Here is a 22,845-nt window from a genome sequence, read left to right on the forward strand (position 1 = left end):
GGCTGGGAAGTCCAAGATTAGTGTGTCAGCAGAGCCAGTGTGTGGTGAGGGCCCCCTTCCTGGTTTACAGACGGCTGTCTTCTTGTCCTCGCATGACAGGGCAGTGAAAGAGAGAGTCGGAGAAAGAGAGAGAAAAGCAAGCTCTCAAGTTTCTCTTCTTATAAGGGCACTAATGCCCTTACAAGGTTCCACCCTCATGACCTAATCACCTCCCAAAGGCCCTACCTCCTAATGCCATCACGTTGGGAGTTAGAGTCTCAGTGTACAGATTTTGGGGAGACACGAGCACTGAGTCCATAGCAGATGTTCTTCCTTGGTTATCATTTCTGAATATATCCAGCGTGGGCTCTGTGGCCAGGTACCTGGGTCCAGAAGAATGGCCCTTCACTACCTTCTCTGTAGGGCTTATCTGCTGGCTTTCTCTAAGGTGAGCAGAAGGCAAGAACATTCCAAGGCCTTCCAGGTAGCTGCCAACTGTCCAAGGGGTCATGCCACCCCTTTCTGCTGGGCACTGGGACAGGGCACCTGCTTATGGTAGGGTGAGCAGCTACGACTGGGAGATGAAGTGACCGTGGCAGGTGTTACATCCAGGTCAGTGGATTCGGGGCACTCTCCCCATTGACGCTCTGTCCTCATCTTCATGTTTCTTTCTGTCATCTACAGCCTGTTTCAGTGGCTATAGTTTTGGTTGCCTAGGAACCACTGTAGCCTGAAATATGATTGGCTGCTCTTGCCAGATGGATTGCCTGAGCTGGGGCAGCGTTCGGGGGTAGGCAAAGGATGTTGAACAATTCCATTCTCTCTCCCTAAGATTAATGATGAGGACTTAGGCATTGTAAACAATTGTTCCATGAAAGCCAATTGTTGATGGACTCATGCTTTTGCTCCAGGTTGACGGGAGTCTGCGGGAGACTGGTTGGCCATAAAGAACTGACTTAGAACTGCTCGTGTATACCCATTCTGCATTGGAAGTGGAAGCTTTGGTGACACTGGTTCTGTTTATGTTTACAACTTCACTTTAGCGGTTGTTTCTAGAGAGCGGGTGGGTGCTGTTTGCTTTTGCCGAACGTGGAAACAGAGCTGGATGCTGCAGTGTCAAAGCCAAGCGTGAAAAGCTCTTCTTCTTAGTCTTGTTGAGTAGACTCAGGTGTTTCCCATTATAGACACATTATATCATTGCTCCTATGATGAGGCAAGTACTTCCACCCCCATTTTACAGGTAAGGAGACTGAACTCACTGCATGGCTTAAATTAAGGGGTTGGCAAACTTTTTCTGTAAAGGGCCAGACAATAAACATGTTAGGCTTTGCAGTCTGTATGGTCTCTGTTGCAACAACTCTTCTGTGAGAGTGTGAAGGCAGCCACGGACAGTTAGTGAGTATATCAATGTCCCAGTTAAACTTTAGTTACAGAAACAGGCAGTGAGTTGTACTTTGCTGGCACCTGATCATACAGGGCTTGGACCCGTGTCCCCTCCTCTCATTACCTCATGGCCATTTATCGACACAAGGGTCCTCAAGTCTTCGGCCTGGGCCACCTTCTCTGTTCTAAGACATCTCATCCATGCTCGTGGATTTAATACTATTATGTACCAAGAATGCCCCCATTTATATCCTTCCTTCTCGTCTGAGCACCATACTTATCCAGCTGATTACTTTATATCTCCTCTTGGGTCTCTCAGGGGGCAGTGAGGCCTAACTTGTCCAGAATAGAACTGATGACCTTCCTTATTTCAAAAACAAAAAAAGTACATATGAAGTAACCGAGCCTCCACGCCAGTTCCCCATCTCAGCACATGGCACCTCACCGCCCAGCTGCTCTGACCAGAAACCTGGTAGTCAAGTCCTGTTTCTCCTTTTCCCTCACCTCCCTTCTTTCTAAACAGTTCCCTGTATCTGCTTCCCATTGCTTTTAGTCTAACATTCGGACCTCCTGTTGGGGCCTACAAGCACACTGGTCACCTCTCAGTTCTTTGAGCATGCGATACCCACCTGCCCCAGAGCCTTTGCACATGCTGTAAGCCGTCTAGAAGGCCTTCTGCCCCACGCTGGCATGGCCGCCTCCTTCTCCAGCTTTGATTCTCGGCAGGTTTTCCTGCCTTTACTCTCCAGTGCTGTCCGGTGGAACCTGTGACGATGGAAAGGTCCTATAATTCGTGTTGTCCCATATGGTAGCCGCTAGCCACTAGTGGCTACTGAGCGCTTAAAATGTGGGTAGTACACCCAAGAAACTGAATCTTTAATTTTATTTAAATTAAAAGAGCCACGTATGGTAAGCGGCTGTTGTATTGGACATTGCAGCTCAGTATATCATTCTTTTGTTTGAGTTCTTTGTAAAACTCAGCACAATGTGGAGTTGTTTGATTTGTCCCTTTAACTGTTATCAGAATGTGAGCAGCATGAGGGCATTCTCCTTGGTTTTCTTTTTTTTTTTTTTTTTTTGCTGCTTTTTATTTACTTATTTATTTAGTTAAATTTTATTCAAGTATAGTTGATTGACAATGTTGTGTTTAATTTCTGCTGTACAGCAAAGTGATTCAGTTATACATACAAATATTCTTTTTCATATTCTTTTCCATTACAGTCTCTCACAATTTTCCTTTTTATGCCTGTGTCCCCCGTACCTAGTACAGTGCCTGGCACATAGTAGGTGCTCAGTAAATCATTTGTTGAATGAATGAATGCATGAACAGATGAATGAATGTCTTACTAGCAAAAAGAATCCTAGGCACATCAGCTCCACACTGAGCTATGCCAAGGGACCCTGCAGTCGGGGACTCGATGGGGCCAGAACAGGCTCGGGTGGACCCCAGGCACTAAGGTTCTGTGGTACTTGACCCAGGAAGACAGCTGGTTCAACCCTTGGCCTGCCAGTCACCACCATGTAGCGTCACAGGATCCTGCCAGAGCCCCGGGTTAAAGGAAGCACATCCCTGCCTAAAGGCTCCCGCAGAATATCCCAGGATGCATTGCAGGCTACAGGTTACTCAGGTAACAGCTGGACACGCACCGCAGCCTCCTCCTTCCCTTCCTGGATGGCTCGCTCCTCCTCTCAGACGTCTGTTTTCTCCCAAACTTCTGTGCACCTGAGGGTGTCTCTGTCCGTGTCTCAGCTGGTCTCTTCCCCGCCTTCATTGCTGGGTAGATGAGGCAGCGGCTGCAGGCAGTGCAGAGGCTTATGAGGCTGGGGCAGGACTGTGTGAGGCCGAATTCCCTTTGTTCTCTCATTCTTTGCCCTAGGGCTCCTAGGGCCTTCTGCACAGTGCATCCCATTTCTGTGTGATAAATTACCTGTTGGAGAGGTGGACTTCCCGCAGGTTTTGTACTTGCCAACCCTCCTTATTTAGAAGCGTTGTTTTCTCTGCGTTAGCTGCTTTCACTGTTTTCTCTGCTTTCTCCTGAAATGGAAGCAGCAGCAGCTCCTGGCTCTGGGCCGGGGATGGTGGGGTGGAGGCAGGGGTGGAGGTGGCCCTTCTGTCCAGGGTTTGCTCCAGCCCTGCTAACAGGCAGATCCAGCATCTCTTTGTCCTTATGGGACTGACAGCTAAGGCCAACTGCTGGGCCCAGTTTGCGGTCAACATCCCAGCTTCATTTCCTTCAAGGTGTTTGTGGAGTTGCAGAGTCTGAGAATTTTAGAGCTGGAAACATCAGGATCTTAGATATCACAGGGGGCTTTTTCCTGACAGAAAGTTAGTTTTAAATCCCATGAGCACATCATTTGTGAACTATCACTCGGGCCTTTCCTGCTAGTTATTATTCAAACTGAGTCTGGTAGTCATTTTTGTTGTTGTTGTTGTTGTTGTTTTGGCGGTACTCGGTCCTCTCACTGCTGTGGCCTCTCCCGTTGCGGAGCACAGGCTCCGGACGCGCAGGCTCAGCGGCCATGGCTCATGGGCCCAGCCGCTCCGCGGCATGTGGGATCTTCCCGGACCGCGCAGGAACCCGTGTCCCCTGCATCGGCAGGCGGACTCTCAACCACTGCGCCACCAGGGAAGCCCTTGGTAGTCATTTTAATCGTTTCCCTTTAACTTTCAATTTGCTAAAAAATATATTTAGATATATCATTTGGCAAGCTTAAACCAGAGGTGTCCTCCCAGGGCAGTGAAATAGCTTAGACTGTAAATTCTCTCCCCGCTGAGGAAATGTAGTGGATAGTTTATTTGGGGATAAAAATGACTGACAGGGCCCTTGGTCCAGGCCCTCCCTTGAGTCTTAGCCTGTGTCTTTGCCCTGAAGTGTCTTTTAATTTTCTGATTCCTTCCATCATCTCAGGGATGTTCTAGAGGTCAATTTCTAAGGGAAGTGGGGGTTTACCCTGTTTATCCGAGTGGGAGGTAGCTGAAGTTCGTCTAGGTTGAGCTTAACACTTATTAAACACCCAGCCGCTCTTTATTGATGCTGGGGGAGAAAATCACACTGAGATTTGCCAACAACCCTGTCAGTGGCTGCCTGCCCAGGAGCAGCCATGCTTTCTGCAGCTCCGTCCCCTTCCCCCCACCCTGCGCAAGCTCGCCTTTAATGGGGATCAGATCTGGGTCTCTGGGACTTCAGAAGCAGTCTGGATCAAAGGGGGCTCCAGCTTCTGAGAGTTACTTTTCTTTGTCAAGGCCCTGGTGGAACTTGCTAATCGTTCTTTGATCTGCTTTAAAGGGACATGCCTAAAGCAGTCTGGAAGTATTTTCCCTCCAGGAAGAAGGCGGGAGAGGCTGGCTTTACTTTAGGGAAAACATCTGCGAACACGTTTGCGTGGAATTTCCTGGCCCGACTTTGTTCATAGAGGATCTTGTCACTGTGTTCATTTCCTTTAATGCTCGAGGGGAGAAAGACTGACCCTGAAGACACTTTCCTGGAGGACAGTGCTGCTGGGGGAGTGAGGTCATCACTCACAACATCAGTCTCCAAGGAACTCTGCTCCTGGGGGAGAAGGAAAAGGCTGAAGTGCCCAGAGGGTGTTCGGGAGGCAGCTGCCGGGGGTGGGGGGGTGGTGCCGGGGCCAGGCTGGACCCTTTGGTATTCCAGCCTCAGTGTCTCTTCCTCGGAAGGGCTTTGCCTGTGGCCTCAGCTAGGCACCTTCGCTGGCACGTGAAAAACCAAAACTTCAAACTGATTTAAAGAAAAGAGGGAGCGGGGGAGAGAGAAATTAGGAGTTTGGGATTAACAGTTACACATTACTATATACAAAATAAACAACAAGGACCTATTGTATAGCACAGGGAACTATAGTCAATATCTTGTAATAACCTGTAAGGGAAAAGAATCTGAAAAAGAATATATATATGTATATGTATAACTGAATCACTTTGGTGTACACCTGAAACTAACACAACATTGTAAATTAACTATACTTCAACTGAAAAAATAAAAAAGGTTCAGAGCAAAGAAAAAAAAAAAAGAAAGAAAGAAAAGAGGGAAAATGTTTCCTGTAACTGACAGGTGGTAATTGTCAGGATGGCTTAGAGAAAGGGATCTCCTCCCATTTTGTCCAAAAAACTGGACAAAAACCTGAAAAACCTAAAGCATCAGAGTTTGTGGCTTTTAGACTCACCTTCTTTGACCTACAGTAGGTGAGTTCCTCCTGGGGCTGCCCCTCTAACCTCTTGATGCCTCTAAGGGGCTTTCAGCAGCTGGGGTTTTGTGCAGCCTCTGGTGCTGCCTGCAGGGACCAGGCTGGGAAGTGAGGAGACCGAGGGGAGGGGCGGTCCTCTGGGCCCTGGTCCTTGTTTGGCCGATGAACTGACCTTCGGCAGCTCAGCCTGTGTCTCGGGCCCTAACAGGGGTGTCATGGGAGGCGAGCCTGCTCCTGGGAAAACTCCCGGGTGTTTTGGCACCTGTAGTGAGTATGTTTAGGTCCCAGGGTCAGGCCTGGAAGCATGACCCAAGACAAAGGGAGAAGTAAGGAACAGGTGGAGTGTGGTCCTGCGTGGCTGGAAGCTTCCATCAGTGTTTGCCCCAGAGTCTCGCTGCTGGTGGTCAGGGCGCTACACAGAGGTGGGGTCAGTGGGAAGGAGTGCCAGGTAAGAATGGCGAGGTGGACTCTGGTGGGACTGGTGCTCAAGGTGCTGCCTGTGAGCATGAGGAAGCAGGACTTCAGAAGTGGAGAGGTGTTCGTTCTCGTGTCCCTCACGCCCAACTGTTCTAGTAACAGATGAGGGAAGAGCGCTGTGGACCACACATCATGAACGCTGGCCCCGCTCCAGGGCGTGGCTCTTACCACCCACCCGACTGCACAGAACCGGGGCTGCCCTCAGCTATCAAGGCCACCTCGGGATTTAGTCACGGCCCCGAAGTCACTAGCCACCTGCTCCCAGAGACAAGACAGTAGGAGGAGCCTGTGCTGGCAGAACTCTTCCCCCCCTGCCTTTCTCTGTCTCTGTCTCTCTCTCCTGTCTGCCCTCTCTGTGTGAGTCTGTCCCTGTCGCCTGGCCCTGCCCGTGGATTCAGTGGACTGTCTGAAGGTTCTTTCTCCTGACTGAAAGTCCTCCGTTTCCTCTCTGTCTTTCTGGCTGGTGAAATGGGTCCATATCTGTGACCTGCATATTTTACATGGACCAGAGAGTCAGGTGACATGGACACTGCGGGGGCGGGGGGTGCTGATGTAGTGACCCAGCTGCTCCCGAGATAAAGAGGGGTGAGTGTGCCCAGATCAGCACTAAGCAGCCCATCTCCACTGTCAAGAACAGTGCAAAGTTAATAAACACCACCTTAAAAAACAATTAGTAGACCACCGCACACAATGCAGACCTGTCCTAGGTTCCTGGGCACGAGGCATTGCCGGCTCAGTCTGTGCCCTCAGGACCGTCAGCTTTCAGAGCCTCAGTGATGACATCCATGAAATGGGGTTAGCACCCCATCCCCCTCCTTGTTGCAGAAGAATTCTCCACCTAAGAGAATATATGTAAAGGAATGATATATGACATAATGATGGATACATGTCATTATACATTTGTCCAAACCCGGAGAATGTAAAACACCAAGAGTGAACGGTAATGTAGACTATGGATTTGGAGAGATTATGATGTGTCAATTTTATGTTGATCAATTGTAGCAAATGTCCCACTCTACGTGAGGATATTAGTAATAGGAGAGTCTATACATGTGTGGAGGCAGGGAATAGTAAGTATATGAAAAATCTCTATCTTTTCCTCAGTTTTGCTGTGAACCTTAAACTGCTCTTAAAAAGTAACGTCTTAATAAAAAAACAAACCCAGTATAAACAAAACAAACAAAAACAACAAAACAAAGAAATGATCTATGAAATGTTTCTGGTTTTTTGTTTGTGTGAACATAGCATAATTCCTATGTAATCTACTGAAGAAAACCCTGCAATGCCAATACGTTATGTAGTAGGCTACATTAATATCACTTGTCTGAACTGTTTATAACAACAAGAAAACCCCTTCGTGCTTGTGAAGGTGGAAAAGAACATGCTAAACCTCAGAACCAGCCTGCTGGGAAGGGGGTGCTTTAATACTGCTGTTTGGTTCTCTAAGCTCACTCTCTTAGGTTTACATATTATATTTCCCAATCTGTGCTCAAAATATATACTATGACATGGCATGACATGACATGATATTTGTAATTTCCTGGGTACTGATTTTCTCCCACTTCTCCGAATGTGACCACTCCTTCTAAAAGTCAGGGTTTAGATGCCTCTGGTGGTGGGTGGAAGGGACCAGAGGTGCGGGGGTGTTTGGGTACAGGCTTGCCAGATGATACGGATTGCCCAAATCTCAGGGGCCCTGGGAAATATCTTCCCCATACCCGGATGTAACCTTTTATTGGTAAAAAATGAAATTGGGGATGAAAATCCGTGACATTGGAGCAGTCAAGTTGTAAGATAGAAGGGAACAAAGTAATAGAATGATGGCTACACATGAAGAATTGGGGGCCAAGGTGATGCAGCGGCCACACTCGGCCTGCAGGGAGCCCACATCTGCTGGGGAGGCCAATGCCACACCCCCAAGCCGTGCACATGGGCATCCTAGGCACTGGGCTGGAGACCTCAGTGTGCAGTGGGGGTGAGGAAATGACCGAGCAGCATTCCGTGTCTTTGCGAGGTCCCCAAGCTGCGCGTTGACAGTGTGTCCATGTGTCAGGAAGTGAGTCTGCATCTTCCCTCATCTGGGACCTGGAAAAAATCTAAGACGGAGAGCACTGGACATACTGTGATAAGATGGGTGAGCTCACCTCTGGGCATCCCTCAGACAGGCATCTATTAAGGGCTCAGAATCCAGTGTTTGTGCCCGTGGAGTCCCTTGTTCTGAGTGACACATACGCTCCCCTTCCCGCTCTCCTTCTGGCTCATTCTGAGGCATTGCTTCCAAGGCCTGGGGTGAAAACAGTGTCTAAGGGAGAAATTGAGGGTTTGTGGGGCCTCCGTCTTGAAATGGTGCTTAGGAAATGTCTGATATTTTTTCCATATCTGAGTACTTTTGCATTCTTTGGCGGAGATGCTCATTTTCCATCCCTGATGTCTTTGTTGTAAGATTTCTATTTACTTGAATTTAGAGGCTGTGGAATGAGGATCTGGTGGATGGGGTTTCCTCCAGGAGTCTGATCTCAAGCTGGCCAGTTCTCTCAGTGGTCATGATGATCATTACCTGAACCAAGCCCGTGAGACCCTCTGGTGTTGGTTGTTGAAGGAAGTGCAGGGTGGAATGTCAAGAGTCAGAGCTTCTCCATCTTAATTTTGGGCAAAATGTATCATATTCTCCATTCATGCTTCCCCCAGTTTTGTGAGCAAAGACTTAGGTGAAATTCCTGATTCTTTCCTTTTCTTATCTCTTATGCTTAATCCATTCCCGTGTCCTGTGACAAATAAAGACAAGAAGAGATAAGCCCCTAATTATTTAATTCATCTTACATTAAGGTTTTCAGCTGAAACCAGAAGCATGACTTTTAAATGGCAGGAACCTTGAGATAATTGGAGAACTTTGAGCCTTTGATGCAAGAGATCTGAGAAACAAAGCACAAAGCTGGCCTTTAACATCTTGCCCTAAAAATAAGTGAGGATGGAGGCTGGAGCATGCTTATAAGTAACTGGGCTTGCAGGCAAGATGAAGAGAAATAGCCAGGTGACTATGGTCAGATTTGTACCATGTTCTGTTCCTTTTATCATAAAATTGAGTTGTTTGTTGTCAAGAAGGTCAGCTCTGAGAGTCTGTTTTAACCCAATTGGCTTATTGTCACAAATCCCTTAACCTTCAGACAGTTTGTCTGTTTCATGTGGGTAATTTATCTGTTCGTTGGAGTTTGTTATACGTAACTGAAATACGGGGTTACTTACCAGCTTTGCCATATTTAAACCAGTGATGATGGCTCCGATATTTTTGTTATTATTAAATCGACCAGTGTAAAAGATGATTCAGAGTCTCTTGGAGTTGAGAAAAAACTATTTTTTTCCTTGTATCAATTATAGTGCAAGTAAAAATAAATGCTTATATTTAGCCAAAACTTTTTTTTTTTTGCGGTATGTGGGCCTCTCCCGTTGTGGAGCACAGGCTCCGGACGCGCAGGCTCAGTGGCCACGGCTCACGGGCCCAGCCGCTCCACGGCATGTGGGGTCTTCCCGGACCGGGGCATGAACCCGTGTCCCCTGCATCGGCAGGCGGACTCTCAACCACTGTGCCACCAGGGAAGCCCCTAGCCAAAACTTTTTGAAAACGCTCTTGGAATCTCAGTTCCACCGCTGACAGCTGGCTCCTTAATTCTCACATGTTAACACCTCAAATCTGGCGGCTTCTCACCACCTTGGTCCATGCCCCTCCGCTAGTCTGAGCCCCATCTTCTCCCTTCTGGATTCTCCTATCTCCTTGCTGATCTGATCATCTCCTCACCCGCCCCCCCCCCGCCGCCTCCCACTCCTGCTCCTGCTGCTGTTCTCTGAGCAGCCAGAAAGACCTTGTAAAAACGTAGATCAGGGGCTATAACTTCTGTTTTGTTGATTATAGTTTCTCTCCGAGTGGCTGTGAATTAATTCAGTAAATAGTCGAGTGAAGTTTCTTGCTTAATTTTACAATTCCTCGCCCACAGCCCTTTTAGCCGTATGTGTCTGGGGGCGGGGGTTGGTGTTAGGTGTGTGGGAAGAACAAGAAAATCACACTCTTTTCTCATCGCTCTGTAGAAAACTCAGGAATCATTGGTACAGCTGTCATCTGACTACAGGGGGCTTTAAAGAAAAGATGACTATGCTTAGTGTTTCTCTGATTATGTTTAGGTGATGGATACAATAATCTTGGTTGTAGAATTTTAACACTTGAAGGACTGGAGAGAGTAAATGCCTTCGAACTGCCTGGGCTTGTGCACGGCATTTCCCAGGTATAAACTCACTCCTCAAAGTAACCCCATATGGCTGGTGGTACCACCACCTGTTACTCGCTACTATGCGCACTGCATAGACGGGGAAACTGCAGCCCAGGGATGTTACAGAAACTGTCCCAAGTGGCTCACCTCACAGATGACAGAGCAGGACTTTTAGAACCAGATCTGTTGATCTCATTTTTTATATTTGGTGGATGTTGTGCTCTGTTCATCTACAAAATGATCAGAATCATAAATTCCTATCTTATACACAAAGAAAGTGCTTTCACTTAGATTTTATCAGTTCAGAATTTTTAATAAGTAGGTCAAAGACTGGGTTGATGTCGCTGCATCTTGTATGAGAGAGGGCACGATAACACACTGAGGCAGGCAGTGCCTTCAGGGAAAAGCATGTTTTCAAGGCATTGAACAATACTTATTCTCTGCAACTGGCCTCCTGTTTACAAGCTGTTCTTTTCCTTTTTATCATGTAAAGAGATGGGAAAGAAAGGGACAAAAGATTGGCATCCTCCTCCTTCTTTATTATACAGAAGCCCTGTTTGCAGACGGTGGTAGAAAATGAGCTTTTCAAACTTTCTAAATGTCAGACTTTTTTTTACAAAAGTATTCTGGCCACCCCATCCCGAGTTCAGGTTTGTACATCTTGTTTCTGCGTGCAGCATCGCGATGGAGGCTCATTGAGGCCCACAGTGGACCGCAGGTTGTCATTCACTTAGCAGAGCTGGGAAAGAGGTTTTCTGGAGAATTCATCTTTCTGATTAGCAGAGAGAGGCTGTGGGACGTATTGGTTCAGATAAGTGAAATATAGCAAAATCTAAACCCACTCTGGAAGCATGTTCTCAGTTGTCAAAGCATCAGGGTCTCCAGATGCGTCGCTGAAGGGTCACTGTTCTCTTCCCCAGGAGGGTGTTGTTTCTGAACTGAACTTGGGTCCGCTCGCCTGCTTTGCAGCAAAGCCAATCTACTGACACTGGATTGCGGTAAAAGAAAGTACAGCATTTATTTGCAGCGCGACAGGCAAGGAGAATGGTCAACTCATGCTCAAAAGACCTGAACTCCTCAAAGGTTTGCAGGGAAGGATTTTTTTTCTTATTTATTTTTGGCTGCGTTGGGTCTTCATTGCTGCACACGGGCTTTCTCTAGTTGTGGCGAGTGGGAGCTACTCTTCGTTTCGGTGCACGGGCTTCTCATGCAGTGGCTTCTCTTGTTGCGGAGCACTGGCCCTAGGTGTGTGGGCTTCAGTAGTTGTGGCACGCAGGCTCAGTAGTTGTGGTTCGCAGGCTCTAGAGCTCAGGCTCAGTAGTTGTGGCACAAGGGCTCAGTAGTTGTGGCTCACGGGCTCTAGAGCTCAGGCTCAGTAGTTGTGGAGCACGGGCTTAGTTACTCCGCGGCGTGTGGGATCTTGCCGGACCAGGGATCAAACCCGTGTCCCCTGCATTGGCAGGCAGATTCTTAACCACTGCGCCACCAGCGAAGTCTGGGAAGGATTTTTAAAGGCAACATTTGGGGTGAGGGCTGCAGGGTGCATAACTTTCTTTTGATTGGTTGGTGGTGAGGTGACAGGATGACGTTTAGGGAATCTCAATCATCAACCTTCTGGTTCCAACCAGTCTGGGGTCTGCGTACTTGTGGTCAGCGTGTAGTCACCATCCTCCACCCGGGAGGGTCTTGGTTCCTGCAAAACATGTGTCCACTTGTTCTGTATATATTGATACCTTCAGGAGGAACTAGGACTCTGTTTTATCACTGAACTATTGTTTCTTTACTGCTTTTCCTTTGTTTCTGCATTCCCTCACTTCAGTAACTGCTTGAGTCTGCTCTTTGGAACCCAGGGAAGGCCAAGGAGACAAAAACCTTTTTCTACAAACAAGAATCTGTAGGTTCCTGCTCCGTTAATAATCCCAGCTGCTTGGGTCTCACAAGGAACTCGCCATGCTTTCTGGGATGCTCAGGTTTTAACAAGCTGGTTGCAATCTACCTGTAAGGTGTATATGTATTTGTTAAGGACAAGGACTTCTCAGCGTGACTCAGTAATGTATTTATACTGAGTGAAACATTACAAGGGGTGAGTATAGGGACGTTAATGCCTGATGCAGTAAGGGCCCTCAAGTCCTTTCTCCAGTGGCCATGATTAACAATAATTTGCAAAGCCTTAAAGGACCAATTTAAAGGTAAGATTATAAATGAAGAATTTTATAAAGTCAAAATGCATGAGCTTTAAATTAGTGATGGAAAGTGCAGGAATCAAATTAGCAGGGCAGCCTCCACTGCTCCTTTTCTTGTTTTGACTAGAGAGGGGGATGGCATGGCGGGGGAGCTAGGCAAGGGAGGGGACACACATACACGTGCGCAGACGCACGCACGCACAGGAGGGGAGGGAGGCAAATAGAAATGGAGACACAGAGAGATAGACACACAGAGAGAGACAGACACTCAGGTGAGGACACTTTGGATCTAAAGAACTTGGGAACCAGGAATCTAAGGCCAGAGCCGCCCCTGCTCTCTGCTAAGCGGAAATCCTGTGGCCTCCTGAAAGAGTCTGTCCTAGGATGTCAGCACTTCAGTCTCCCTTGACTCTGTGATGATATTACCCTTTGCCCAGGATGTGATTGATGAGGGTAACAGACTTCAGGGGCTGACCTGACCCCCAACAGAGGCCACTTTCTTGACCCCAGAGGTCTGGGTGGCCCATGACCTCCCCTCATCACTCCCTGTAGGTTCTAAGAACCTCAAGCCACTGTAGTCAGGATGCCAGGGCCAGGGTGCCTAGACATACACTGGTTGAATGAGGGGGAGGGGGTTAAGTGTGGCCATAAGGAAGGGGAGAGGGAGCGAGTAGGGCAGGAGACCCAGGCTGGCCTGGCTGGATACCCCGCATCGGGCAGTCGTGGACCCAGATGCAGAAACTCCATTTGATCTGTTGCCTTGGAGGTGAGGATGCTCTGGGAAACTGACAGCACCCAAATGTACCAGAGACTGATCTGCAAATGAGGAGTCTAGCCTGTCAACGTCCAGGAGCCTCTAGGACGTGGAGGACGGTACTTGGGTTAGGACAAGAGACGGAAGACACGTGCTCTGGTATTGGCTCCGAGCCCTCGGCAAGTCGCTGAGCCACTTGGCTATGGATTCTCCTCCTGGGCACCCAGGAGGACGCAAGCTTCTCGAGATGGGGAGCCGATCTGTCTGACTCAGCTGCCCAGGTGCCCAGCACCTGACAGGTCCTGCTGAAATAGTCATGGAGTGAAATCCACGTGCCTCCCTTGTTGTGAGGGTCACGTGAGAGGCTGGATGAGGAAGCTCTGAGGTACTGATTGTAAAACGTTGGCCCCTGCTTGGGGCACCCCCATCCTGGTACCCAGGTGCCTGCCTGGAAAACCACCTTGAAATCAGAAGAATGCTCGCTGAGTGTGGAAGGTGAGCCCTGGATGCAGGACGGATGCTTCTTGCAGGCTGTGACAGCACCTGAAGGGTGGCCCCGCTGCACTCCTGCGGGTAGAGCCTGGAGGGGGCTGGCCCACGTGGGCGTGTCTGCCCTGAACTGTGCAGAGGGGATTGGCTGCATTCTAGCTGCCACTCTGCTTTCTCCAAACTCCTTGTCGGCGCCTTCTCTTATATTGTGTCACTCTGGACATCCAGCTAATCAGGTCCCAGCTGTGTTCAATTCCTTGTGTTCTGGACCATCTCTACATAGATATATATGTGTATGTAAATATACATGTGTTTATGTGTATTTGTTTACGTTTATATATAATTATTGTACCCCAAATAAGCTCATACTATATTCCTTAATTTGCTCGGGTATTTTTATAAATTTATTTATTTTATTTATTTATTTTTGGCTGCGTTGGGTCTTCATTGCTGTGCGCGGGCTTTCTCGAGTTGCGGCGAGCGGGGGCTACTCTTTGTTGCGGCACGCGGACTTTCCATTGAGGTGGCTTCTCTTGTTGCGGAGCACGGGCTCCAGGTGCACGGGCTTCAGTAGTTGTGGCACGTGGGCTCAGCAGTTGCGGCTCGTGGGCTCTAGAGCGCAGGCTCAGTAGTTGTGGCGCACGGGCTTAGTTGCTCCATGGCATGTGGTATCTTCCTGGACCAGGGCTCAAACCCGTGTCCCCTACACTGGCAGGCGGATTCTTAGCCACCGCGCCACCAGGGAAGTCCCTGATTTGCTGTTTTTCTACTTACCACTTAGCTTGGAACTCTCCTGACTGTACTTGCAAACCCACCCACCCTCATTAACAGTATGCGGTTCTGAGGGAGGGTTTGTTACTTGCCAGGTGCTAGAAAAAGCCCTGGTGGTTGTGGCCAAACATTACTGCTCTGTTTGAGTTTTTGCCTCCTCTCCTATTGTTTTTCTGTCTCTTTTACCACTTAGTCTTTATAGGTGCTATTTATCTGCCTATCTTTTTTTTGCTAGCATCCATCAATATCCAGTTAGATTTTTAAGAATCTGAGTTGAAAGATTCCAATGTAAGTTACTCAAGCAAGCCGTTAGGCTACAAAGATGAGATTTCAGGAGTATCAGCATGAAGGTCAGGACATAAAAGGGCCATCTGGGTCCCTTCTCTCTTTATTTCTCCTGAGACTTGATTCAGTCTGGCCTTTCTCCAGGAAGGCATAACACGATGTGGTTACAAATCTGTGGAATCACGAGTCCGGAGCCCATTCAGCGTTGATTCTTCACTGCCTGCAATGAGGCCCGCAGCCAGTAGAGTCACTTCTCTTTTGTGAAGTTTCCGGTGTCATTGCAGTTAAGTCAATTTCAGAGCTAACTCTGTGTGTGTGTGTGTGTGTGTGTGTGTGTGTGTGGCGGGGGGGTTCATCGGGCACACGCGTACACACACGTGTGTAGTGCCACACCGAGCCCTCACCCCTGTCCCTGGCAGACGTGGGTTGTGTGCACATTGAGGGAAGGATGAGGCCCAGCTCAGTGTGACTCTGAGAGTGTCCACATTCTCATGGATGCACTTGTGTCCACGGACTACCTGGCAGGACAGCCATCCCGTGCTGTGTGTGGCCTCCAGATTCTCTTTCATGCCCAACTCAGTAGGCAAGACCAAATAAAATAGAAGACTTAACTGGCTAGCAAATCACATTCCCCCAAATTTCTGTTGCTTAGAAGCCAAGGGCAGACTTGGAGCCGTAATAATATGGAGGAAGTATTATCCTTCAAGTTATTTCCCCACTTACTGGACAAACAATCCAAGGGCCTGGGAGGTCGAGTGACTTGCCTAAGGTCACACGGTTACAGTGAGTGACGTAGTTATAGTGTCGTGAGAGCTGATGGACTGCATACCATCCATTCCAACTTCTGATTTCTTTGGGGGACATTCTGTCTCCCCCATTCCACTGGGTCTGGATGGGTTGCTTATTTATCAGGGTTCCCTACCCTCTTCTAGCTAAATGACGGGCCTGCGATCCAAGGTGGGCCAATTGGACACTCCTCCCTATCTCTTCAAATCTGACTCCTCAGCCACCATAGCCTTTCTGTATAAATTCCATTTTTTAGTTATTGAGTCGGTTCCTGTTTCTTGCAACTATAGTCAATTTATAACAGGCCATCACCAGGTCTGCGGGACTCCTCTATGTATGTATACTCTTTCCCTTTGTGATTGCATTTCTCTTGCTGGGGCAGCAGCCTAACCCAGAGGTGGCCAGTGAGTTGATCAGTGCCTTTTGAACCCTGCTGACGTCTCAACGTAGCCACCAAGTGAAAGCTACTTGAATCTGAAAATGGACCTGGCTTATAGCCCGACAGACTCTAGGTGCCAAGAATCTTGGGATACGTGTGTTAGCATCTATGTTGATTTTCCCTAGAGTGTCAGGCAGAAAATCCTAGCTGCCTGGCTTGCCAGAGCTGGCTCTGTGTTCATGAGAGACAGCACTTGACCGTGGGCCCCTCAGCCACCTGACAGTCCAAGAAGCATCCCAGCCAGCCTTTGGTTGTGTTGAAATCACGTTCTCCCTTTACCTATATATTGAGGAGCGATGTTGCTGAGCAAATCCCTTTTCTATGTCCGGGATGGGCAAATTAAAGTGAAAGACCCTTTTCAGTTGGCCCGAAAAAATGACCAGTCCGGCCAAGTTGTTTTAGGCAGGAGGGAAGCATGTGTGTGTGTGTTTGGGGCAGAGACAGCTTTTCTTGACAAGGCTCTCACAGCAGAATGTTCTGATGAGTAGAATTTAGTGCACATCAGTTTCAAAGATATCTGCTCACTCACAAATCCATCAGACTCTTACGTGAGCTGCAGAGATGAACGAGACGTCTTATCTCTCGAGAGCTCACGTTCGTTCCCGGAAGGTCTCCCTCTGTCTTCGGGCGGGACGGTGGTCTTCTGACCTGGAGGATTCGAGCCGTCCTCCCTGAGTCGGGGCTTTGGGCCAGCGCTCTGCCTTTCCCTTGGTTTGTCTTCAAGGAGGGGGTGGGTAGGAGGAGAAGGGGCTCACTTCTCGCTCGGGTGGTCCCTCCACGAGGAGCTCAGAGGCTGGGGCTCGTGTCCTGGGAAACCCCACCTCTCAAGTGCCTGCACTCTGTCCTTTCACTCTTGGTGGGTGGTGACAAGAACCTATGTCCCCCGAATCACTTTCACAGTGGGAACTGTACACTGGAATTCTGAGGAATTGATCTGGAAATTGATACGCACGTGGAAACGTCCCCTCCACCTTAGCAACGCTTAATCACAGTGTGTCTTGATAATCAGGTAACCTGTAAGTATAGGTAACTTTAGATTTCCAGGGTGGGAGGGACATTATATTTAGAAAAGAAAGCTGTTATTTGGAGTCAGTGTTTCCTGCAGGCAAGCCCAGTTCTATAGAACGTCTGCCACGAATGGGCTGGTGGCCTTGGGAATCACTTTAGCTCTCCAGGGCTCAGTTTCCTCACCTGTTTAAAAAGACGTGATAAGAGTGTTGGAGCAGGAAGGAGTCTCTAAGTTTTCTACCAGCTTCAAAGTTGGAAGATTCTGTGGTCTCTAAAATGTATTCTCCCAAGCCCTTGAATTAGCTTTAGTAAAACTTAAGCAAAATGTAACCGTTTAATGATGTGCTGGAAAACTGCATTTATAGTTCTTCTCTCTTAAAAGGTTCTGACGTTTTATTTATAGATACACATTCACACATGTATTTGTATATGTATGTATGTATGTGTATATATTATAATATGTTAATTATATTATACTAACTACTTATATATTATACTAATATTATACTATGTTATATTATTATTATATTATGTGAGTGATCTTATACTACTTTGTTGTTGTAGTTTATAGAAGTAAAACACAAACATATTTAAACCAAATCAAAAATATAGGTTAATAGGCCTCGGGGTTCTACATTCTGCCGGCTGTCTTGCTTTGGGGACAGTTGCCATAAAATACTGTTTTGACACAATGTGCCATCTATAGAGGGACCGTATTCGTTGTTGTGCAGAGGAGAAGTTTCCAAGCTGTGCTCTGTGGGCTTCAGCACTCTATAGAGATTCTCCAAAATCTGAGAAAAGTATTTGGAAAGATATTTAGAAACTTTACCAGCGCACTGGGGAGCTTGGTAGACTTCAGGTTTCAGCACCCAGCACGGTGTGTCCGCACTTGGTTACACATTTCCATCTTTCTTTCTCTGTACACACACACTGTGTGGTATTGGATGCCACCAGCATATGGCCCTGCGCTGATAGATTAATTTGGTTTTGCCCGGTTAGGTAGCTCTCCTGTCTTGTCTGCCTTATTAAAGAATGTTCCATGGTCACAGGACAAGCTGTTAAAAACAGGTGTTGTTTGTGGTTAACTCATCGGTATGTATCGGAACTTTCCTTTCCTTTTTTATTTTTTGGCTGCACTGTGCAGCTTGCAGGATCCTAGTTCCCCGGCCAGGGCCCGCGCCCGGGCCCACTGCAGTGGAAGCACGGAGTCCTAACCACGGGACCTCCAGGGAAGTCCCTGGGACTTTTCTTAATAATGTGCAGCCAGGAGAGGAATCAACAGATCTAATGCTGCAGTTGGCATCCCCGACCCTCAGTGTCAAATTTTCAAGTTCATCAAAATAGCTTAATTGTTCTCAATAATAGACTTTATAATTAGAATATATTATACCTTGAGCTTACATAATAAGTGAAATACTACCTTTCTCTATGCATAGGAATTTCATGTAAGATTCATTTGGAAAAATAGTTCTGTTGCTAAAAAGGTTTGGAAGCTACTGATGTAGTAAGACAGCCCAGATTTTAGAGGCAGACAGTTCTAGATATGAGCCCTGCTTTCCCTAGCTTACTAACTGGATGGCCTCGAGCGAAGTAATTTGCCTCTCTAAACCATAGTTGTGTCTTCTGTAAAATGGGCCTGCTCTCCAGCAGCAGGATGTTTTTGCAGATTCTCGAGAAATGTACAGATGGCCTAGTCCAGTGCCTGACACGCAACAAAGAGTTCAACATTTGATAGTTATTAGAACGCTCTTCATGCTAGGAACTAAAGTCATTATAGTTCATGCCTGGCCATTAAGAGGTATGTCTTTACACTATGGAAGTGCATATACCTTATCGTATTTGCATGTATTTACATATTTCCTTATATGGAGAACCTAGATATGCATATCCTGCTGAATATATTTCCCTACAATTTAGAGTCGTTTTGGCAGACTGTAATGGCACATTTCTCTTTCTAATACAGCTTCTTGGCAAATTAGTTACTTTTTCATTTTAAAAGTGTGGAGCCTTTGCAGAATAATTTCCTGTGCTTTAGGTTCTTTTGGTAGGAGAAAATAATCAAGCAGCCGATGGGAACTGCTTTTATGCATTGGGACTCTGAAATGCTGCTTTATTTTTATGTCCAGGCTCTGTGGGGGGACTGCAGAAATCCCTGCTCTTGGGAATGTTTTTGAGCCCCCTGAGAAACTGAATAGGGAGAAAAGAGCTAACTTAAAAAGCTGCTATCCGCCTCCTCTAATTAGCTTGCTCTCCGCTCCTGGGAGAGGGAGTGAAAATATGAAAACAATGCAGGAAGTGCTGGAAGTGAATGGCATTCTAGGGGTCCGTGGTAGCCTCTGATGCTTTGATGCAGAAAAGTTCACGGTAAACAAGGCAAGGAACCACACAGGGGCTTGGTGTACCCTTGCCCTTCCCACGCACTGCGTCCCGCACGGGGCCGTGGGGAACGGTGGTCCCTTCCGAGCAGGTGTGCCAGCTGGGCAGCTGCAAGCAGGGGAGACCTCATTGGAATTCAGCAGCTTGAATCCACAAGCGTCCGGCCCTCCCTGTCGCTTGCTTGTGCTCTTGGGAAAGATCAGGGGCCCTTTGTGCTCTAAAGCCACACATCGCCAGGGCCCGGGGATGCAGAAGCCATGGGAAGAGCACAGAGTCTCTCCCTCAGTATCTCTGCTGGAGGCTGGGGAAGCTCTCACAACATTTGTGGCTGGCGGTGCAGCTAACCTTTTCGTGACATCTTAAAGAGATTCAGATCCCAGAGATACCAGCAAAGGAATTAGGGGTGGGAATTGGGGCGACAGAAGCTGTTCTTCAGCGGAGATGGCTTTTGCCTCCTGGTGGACATGGCCCCCGGTGGAATGGGCCCGGTGGATGTGGACAACGGTGACCGGCAGTGGGGACTCCAGTCTGCAGGTCCTTCAAGGAAACTCAGGAAAGAGGCAAGTTGTCTCCGTGTATCTCTTCAGCATTGCCCCTGACGTGTGTGAAGCTGGGGGCCAGGGCGACACCCGGGGCTCACCACGCAGATCCAAGCTCCTCTTTCTCTTTGATGCCCGGTTGCATAACTTCCTTGTGTTTTTCATACCGGTAAACAGATTCTGCAAAACGTCAGCACCTAGATCTGTTGTTGTCCAGGCGTGGATCTTAAATTTCCCCCCTAGACAAAAGCTAAGTCTGTTAATATTAACATGTGTTTGTGAAAGTCAGCATGGCCTCTGTCGCGTCTGCATGAATCCAGTCTTTACTAATGAAATTTGATAGTATGCGGGCTTCGGCTCATTGGATCCCATCAAAAGCAGCTCTGATGTTTCTGTTCGTCTCTTTGTCCCTGGAGGGCTGTGTGGCAGGTTGGAGGAGCCAGGGTCCTTGAAAGGATGGGGGCGGGGGAATCTTTGGCTCTGACAAAGTGAGTCTCTGACAGACAAGTTGTAAAAACATCGATGTAGATTTCCTGAAGGAGAACTCACCAAATGGCCCTTTTTTCCTGCCCTGCCTGACTGTGGAGGGATTGGTTTGTCGTGGCATTCTCTGCCGGCTGGCAGATGGTCTTTAGAAGATGCTGACTTCTGCAGAGGACCCTGGTCCTTTGATATCTTGGTGCTCTGCGCTGTGAGCGTTTCGCGTTCCGTACACACCCGATGCGTCACCCTCCGATTGTACATCTTCTGCCAAATCGCCGGCTGGGTCGCTCGTGCCAGCAGCGATCCTAAGTATCCACCCTCTTGATAATTACCTTCCTTGTTGCAAGTAAGTAAGTGGCATCTTGGTCTATTTAAAGTATCCCGAGACAGAAATTAGCCCACGTGATGCTGCTGCTTCTTGCACGCCGGCATCCTCAGAGTGTGGTGGGGCTGGGACCATGGACCCCCGTGCATCCTGAGCGCGTAAGGAGCTGCCCTCCAGCCTGAGGACACATGCCTGGCTCAGAGATTTGGGGGTGCCTCATCCTTTCTGGCTTGAAATTGAGTCCTCAGTGGAAGCAGGGTGATGGAGGAGGACTGTCTGCTCTGGATTTTCTCGAGCCCAGGATAAGGCTTTAGTTCGGTGAGTGGCATCCCCTTGTTCCTGGGTGGGGGGCATCCTCTGGGTGGAGTTTCGGTTCATCTCTCTGGCTGAAGAATCTTCCTTGAGAGGAGACTTTGCTGCAGACCAGCGAGGGCCATTTTCACACTCTTGGGATCAGCAGGGGGGCTGTGCTTTGTGTTTTAGTCTGACACGTCCTCCACCTGACCTGCCAGCTCTCATTCATTCATGTGTTCACTTACGGGATGTTTAGGCTGGGGATGCAGTGATAAAAAAAACACAAAACAAAACAGGCTGTCCTCTTGGCCTTTCAGCTCAATAGAAGGGAAAGATCATTAACATGATTAGAAAGTGACTAAATCTATAATAACAGGTTTTGTGCTATGAAAGAAAGGCAGTGGGAGAGAATGATGGGGTGAGGGGGAGAGAGACCTAATGAGATTTTGTCTTGTGGAGTGAGGGTCCTATGGGTGTGTTGGAACCACAGCATCACAGAGTATCCCTGGGAATGCTTCCATATCATTTTGCCTGAATTGTTGCCAAAATAACGCGAGCCAACATTGATCAAAAGATTCCACTGTTTGTATTTGCCACTAAGGCCAGAAATACGTATTTCGTGTAGAGCTGAGTTCAAAGACTCCATCATTTGGGCGCAAAGCTGGTGATAACGAGTTTCACTCCTGGGAATCACGCTGAGAAGTGACTTTGCTCACGGCTGGCCTCGGACCGTTTAATTGGGCAGTGAGACTGGTTGCACCGGTCCTGGGAAGGGTCATTAGGCCATGCACGGCTCCCCAGCACTGGCCCCTCGGAGCCAACGCAGCCCCGGCCACTGTCTAACCTGCTCTCCACCCCCTCTCTCTCCGTCAGGAGTTCTGACTCTGAAGAAGCATTTGAGACCCCAGAGTCAACGACCCCCGTCAAAGCTCCACCGGCCCCACCTCCGCCACCCTCTGAAGTCGTTCCAGAACCCGAGGTCAGCGCTCCGCCTCCCCCAGAAGAACCAGGTAACCAAGGATCAGGCGCCCCTGGGGGAGGCCTGGGGGCAGCCCTGCGGCTGAGCCCCAGGAAGACTCAACAGCGGCTCCTCAGGGGACCCGGCCGGAGGAGGGCACACACCCCGGGGGGCTAGAGCTCCTTAGATTGTCACCAGCCTCTGGGGCCTCTCAGCTCCGGGCTTGGTTTGATGTGGTGTAAACTAAGGGTGCGGAGATACAGTGGGCTATTTTGTGTCTGCTTTGCAGAAGTTTAGGGGAGGCCTCTGGGGAAACCATGCATTTAACTCTGGGTGCCTTTCAGCTGACGTCCAGAACTGGGTTTGTGCGGGTCATGGAATTCTCTGGTGCAATCTTCGATTCTGACATTTGGCCCCTTGCTCCCATAAGAGTACTGGTTCTGGATCGCCCATGTGAACCTGCATTTTTATTAAAAACGTTGCCCCTGTGGGCTTGGGGATGATAATTAGTAAATGGGCGAGAAGAGAAAATGATGGATGGCTGAGTCTGTGCAGGGATGACTCCTTTATTCCTCATTAACTTCAAATTATCCAGATTTCTTATCACTTTCCCACACCCCCTAGTGTGACTTAGAACAAAGACCTTTATGTACCTTTCAGATGTGGTGACTACTGTGATTGGGAGGATGGGGAAGGACAGGACAGACCTCCTGTCCCAGCCTCCAGCCTGCCCAGCTGGCTGGAGTCCTCTGTGTGCTTCCTTCAGTTACACCAGCAGGGGTGGGACCACCTCAAGCATTAAAGTTTAACATGAGGCCTGGAAGGAGATGGGGATTGCTAGGAATGGCCTCACA

At 48.4% G+C, this 22,845-nt stretch overlaps 1 protein-coding gene across 1 annotated transcript in view; it reads left to right on the plus strand.

The window, feature by feature from the left end:
- Positions 1–22,845, plus strand: part of TACC2 (transforming acidic coiled-coil containing protein 2) — a 189,643-nt gene that overhangs the window by 118,782 nt on the left and 48,016 nt on the right. Inside the window, 1 exon segment of the mRNA XM_029245524.1 lies at positions 21,907–22,043. Within this exon segment, the coding sequence (XP_029101357.1) occupies positions 21,907–22,043 (137 nt within the window).

The sequence above is a fragment of the Monodon monoceros genome, unplaced genomic scaffold (genome assembly GCF_005190385.1).
Source record: "Monodon monoceros isolate NGI ecotype Baffin Bay Population unplaced genomic scaffold, NGI_Narwhal_1 Super_Scaffold_4, whole genome shotgun sequence".
Taxonomy (NCBI): domain Eukaryota; kingdom Metazoa; phylum Chordata; class Mammalia; order Artiodactyla; family Monodontidae; genus Monodon; species Monodon monoceros.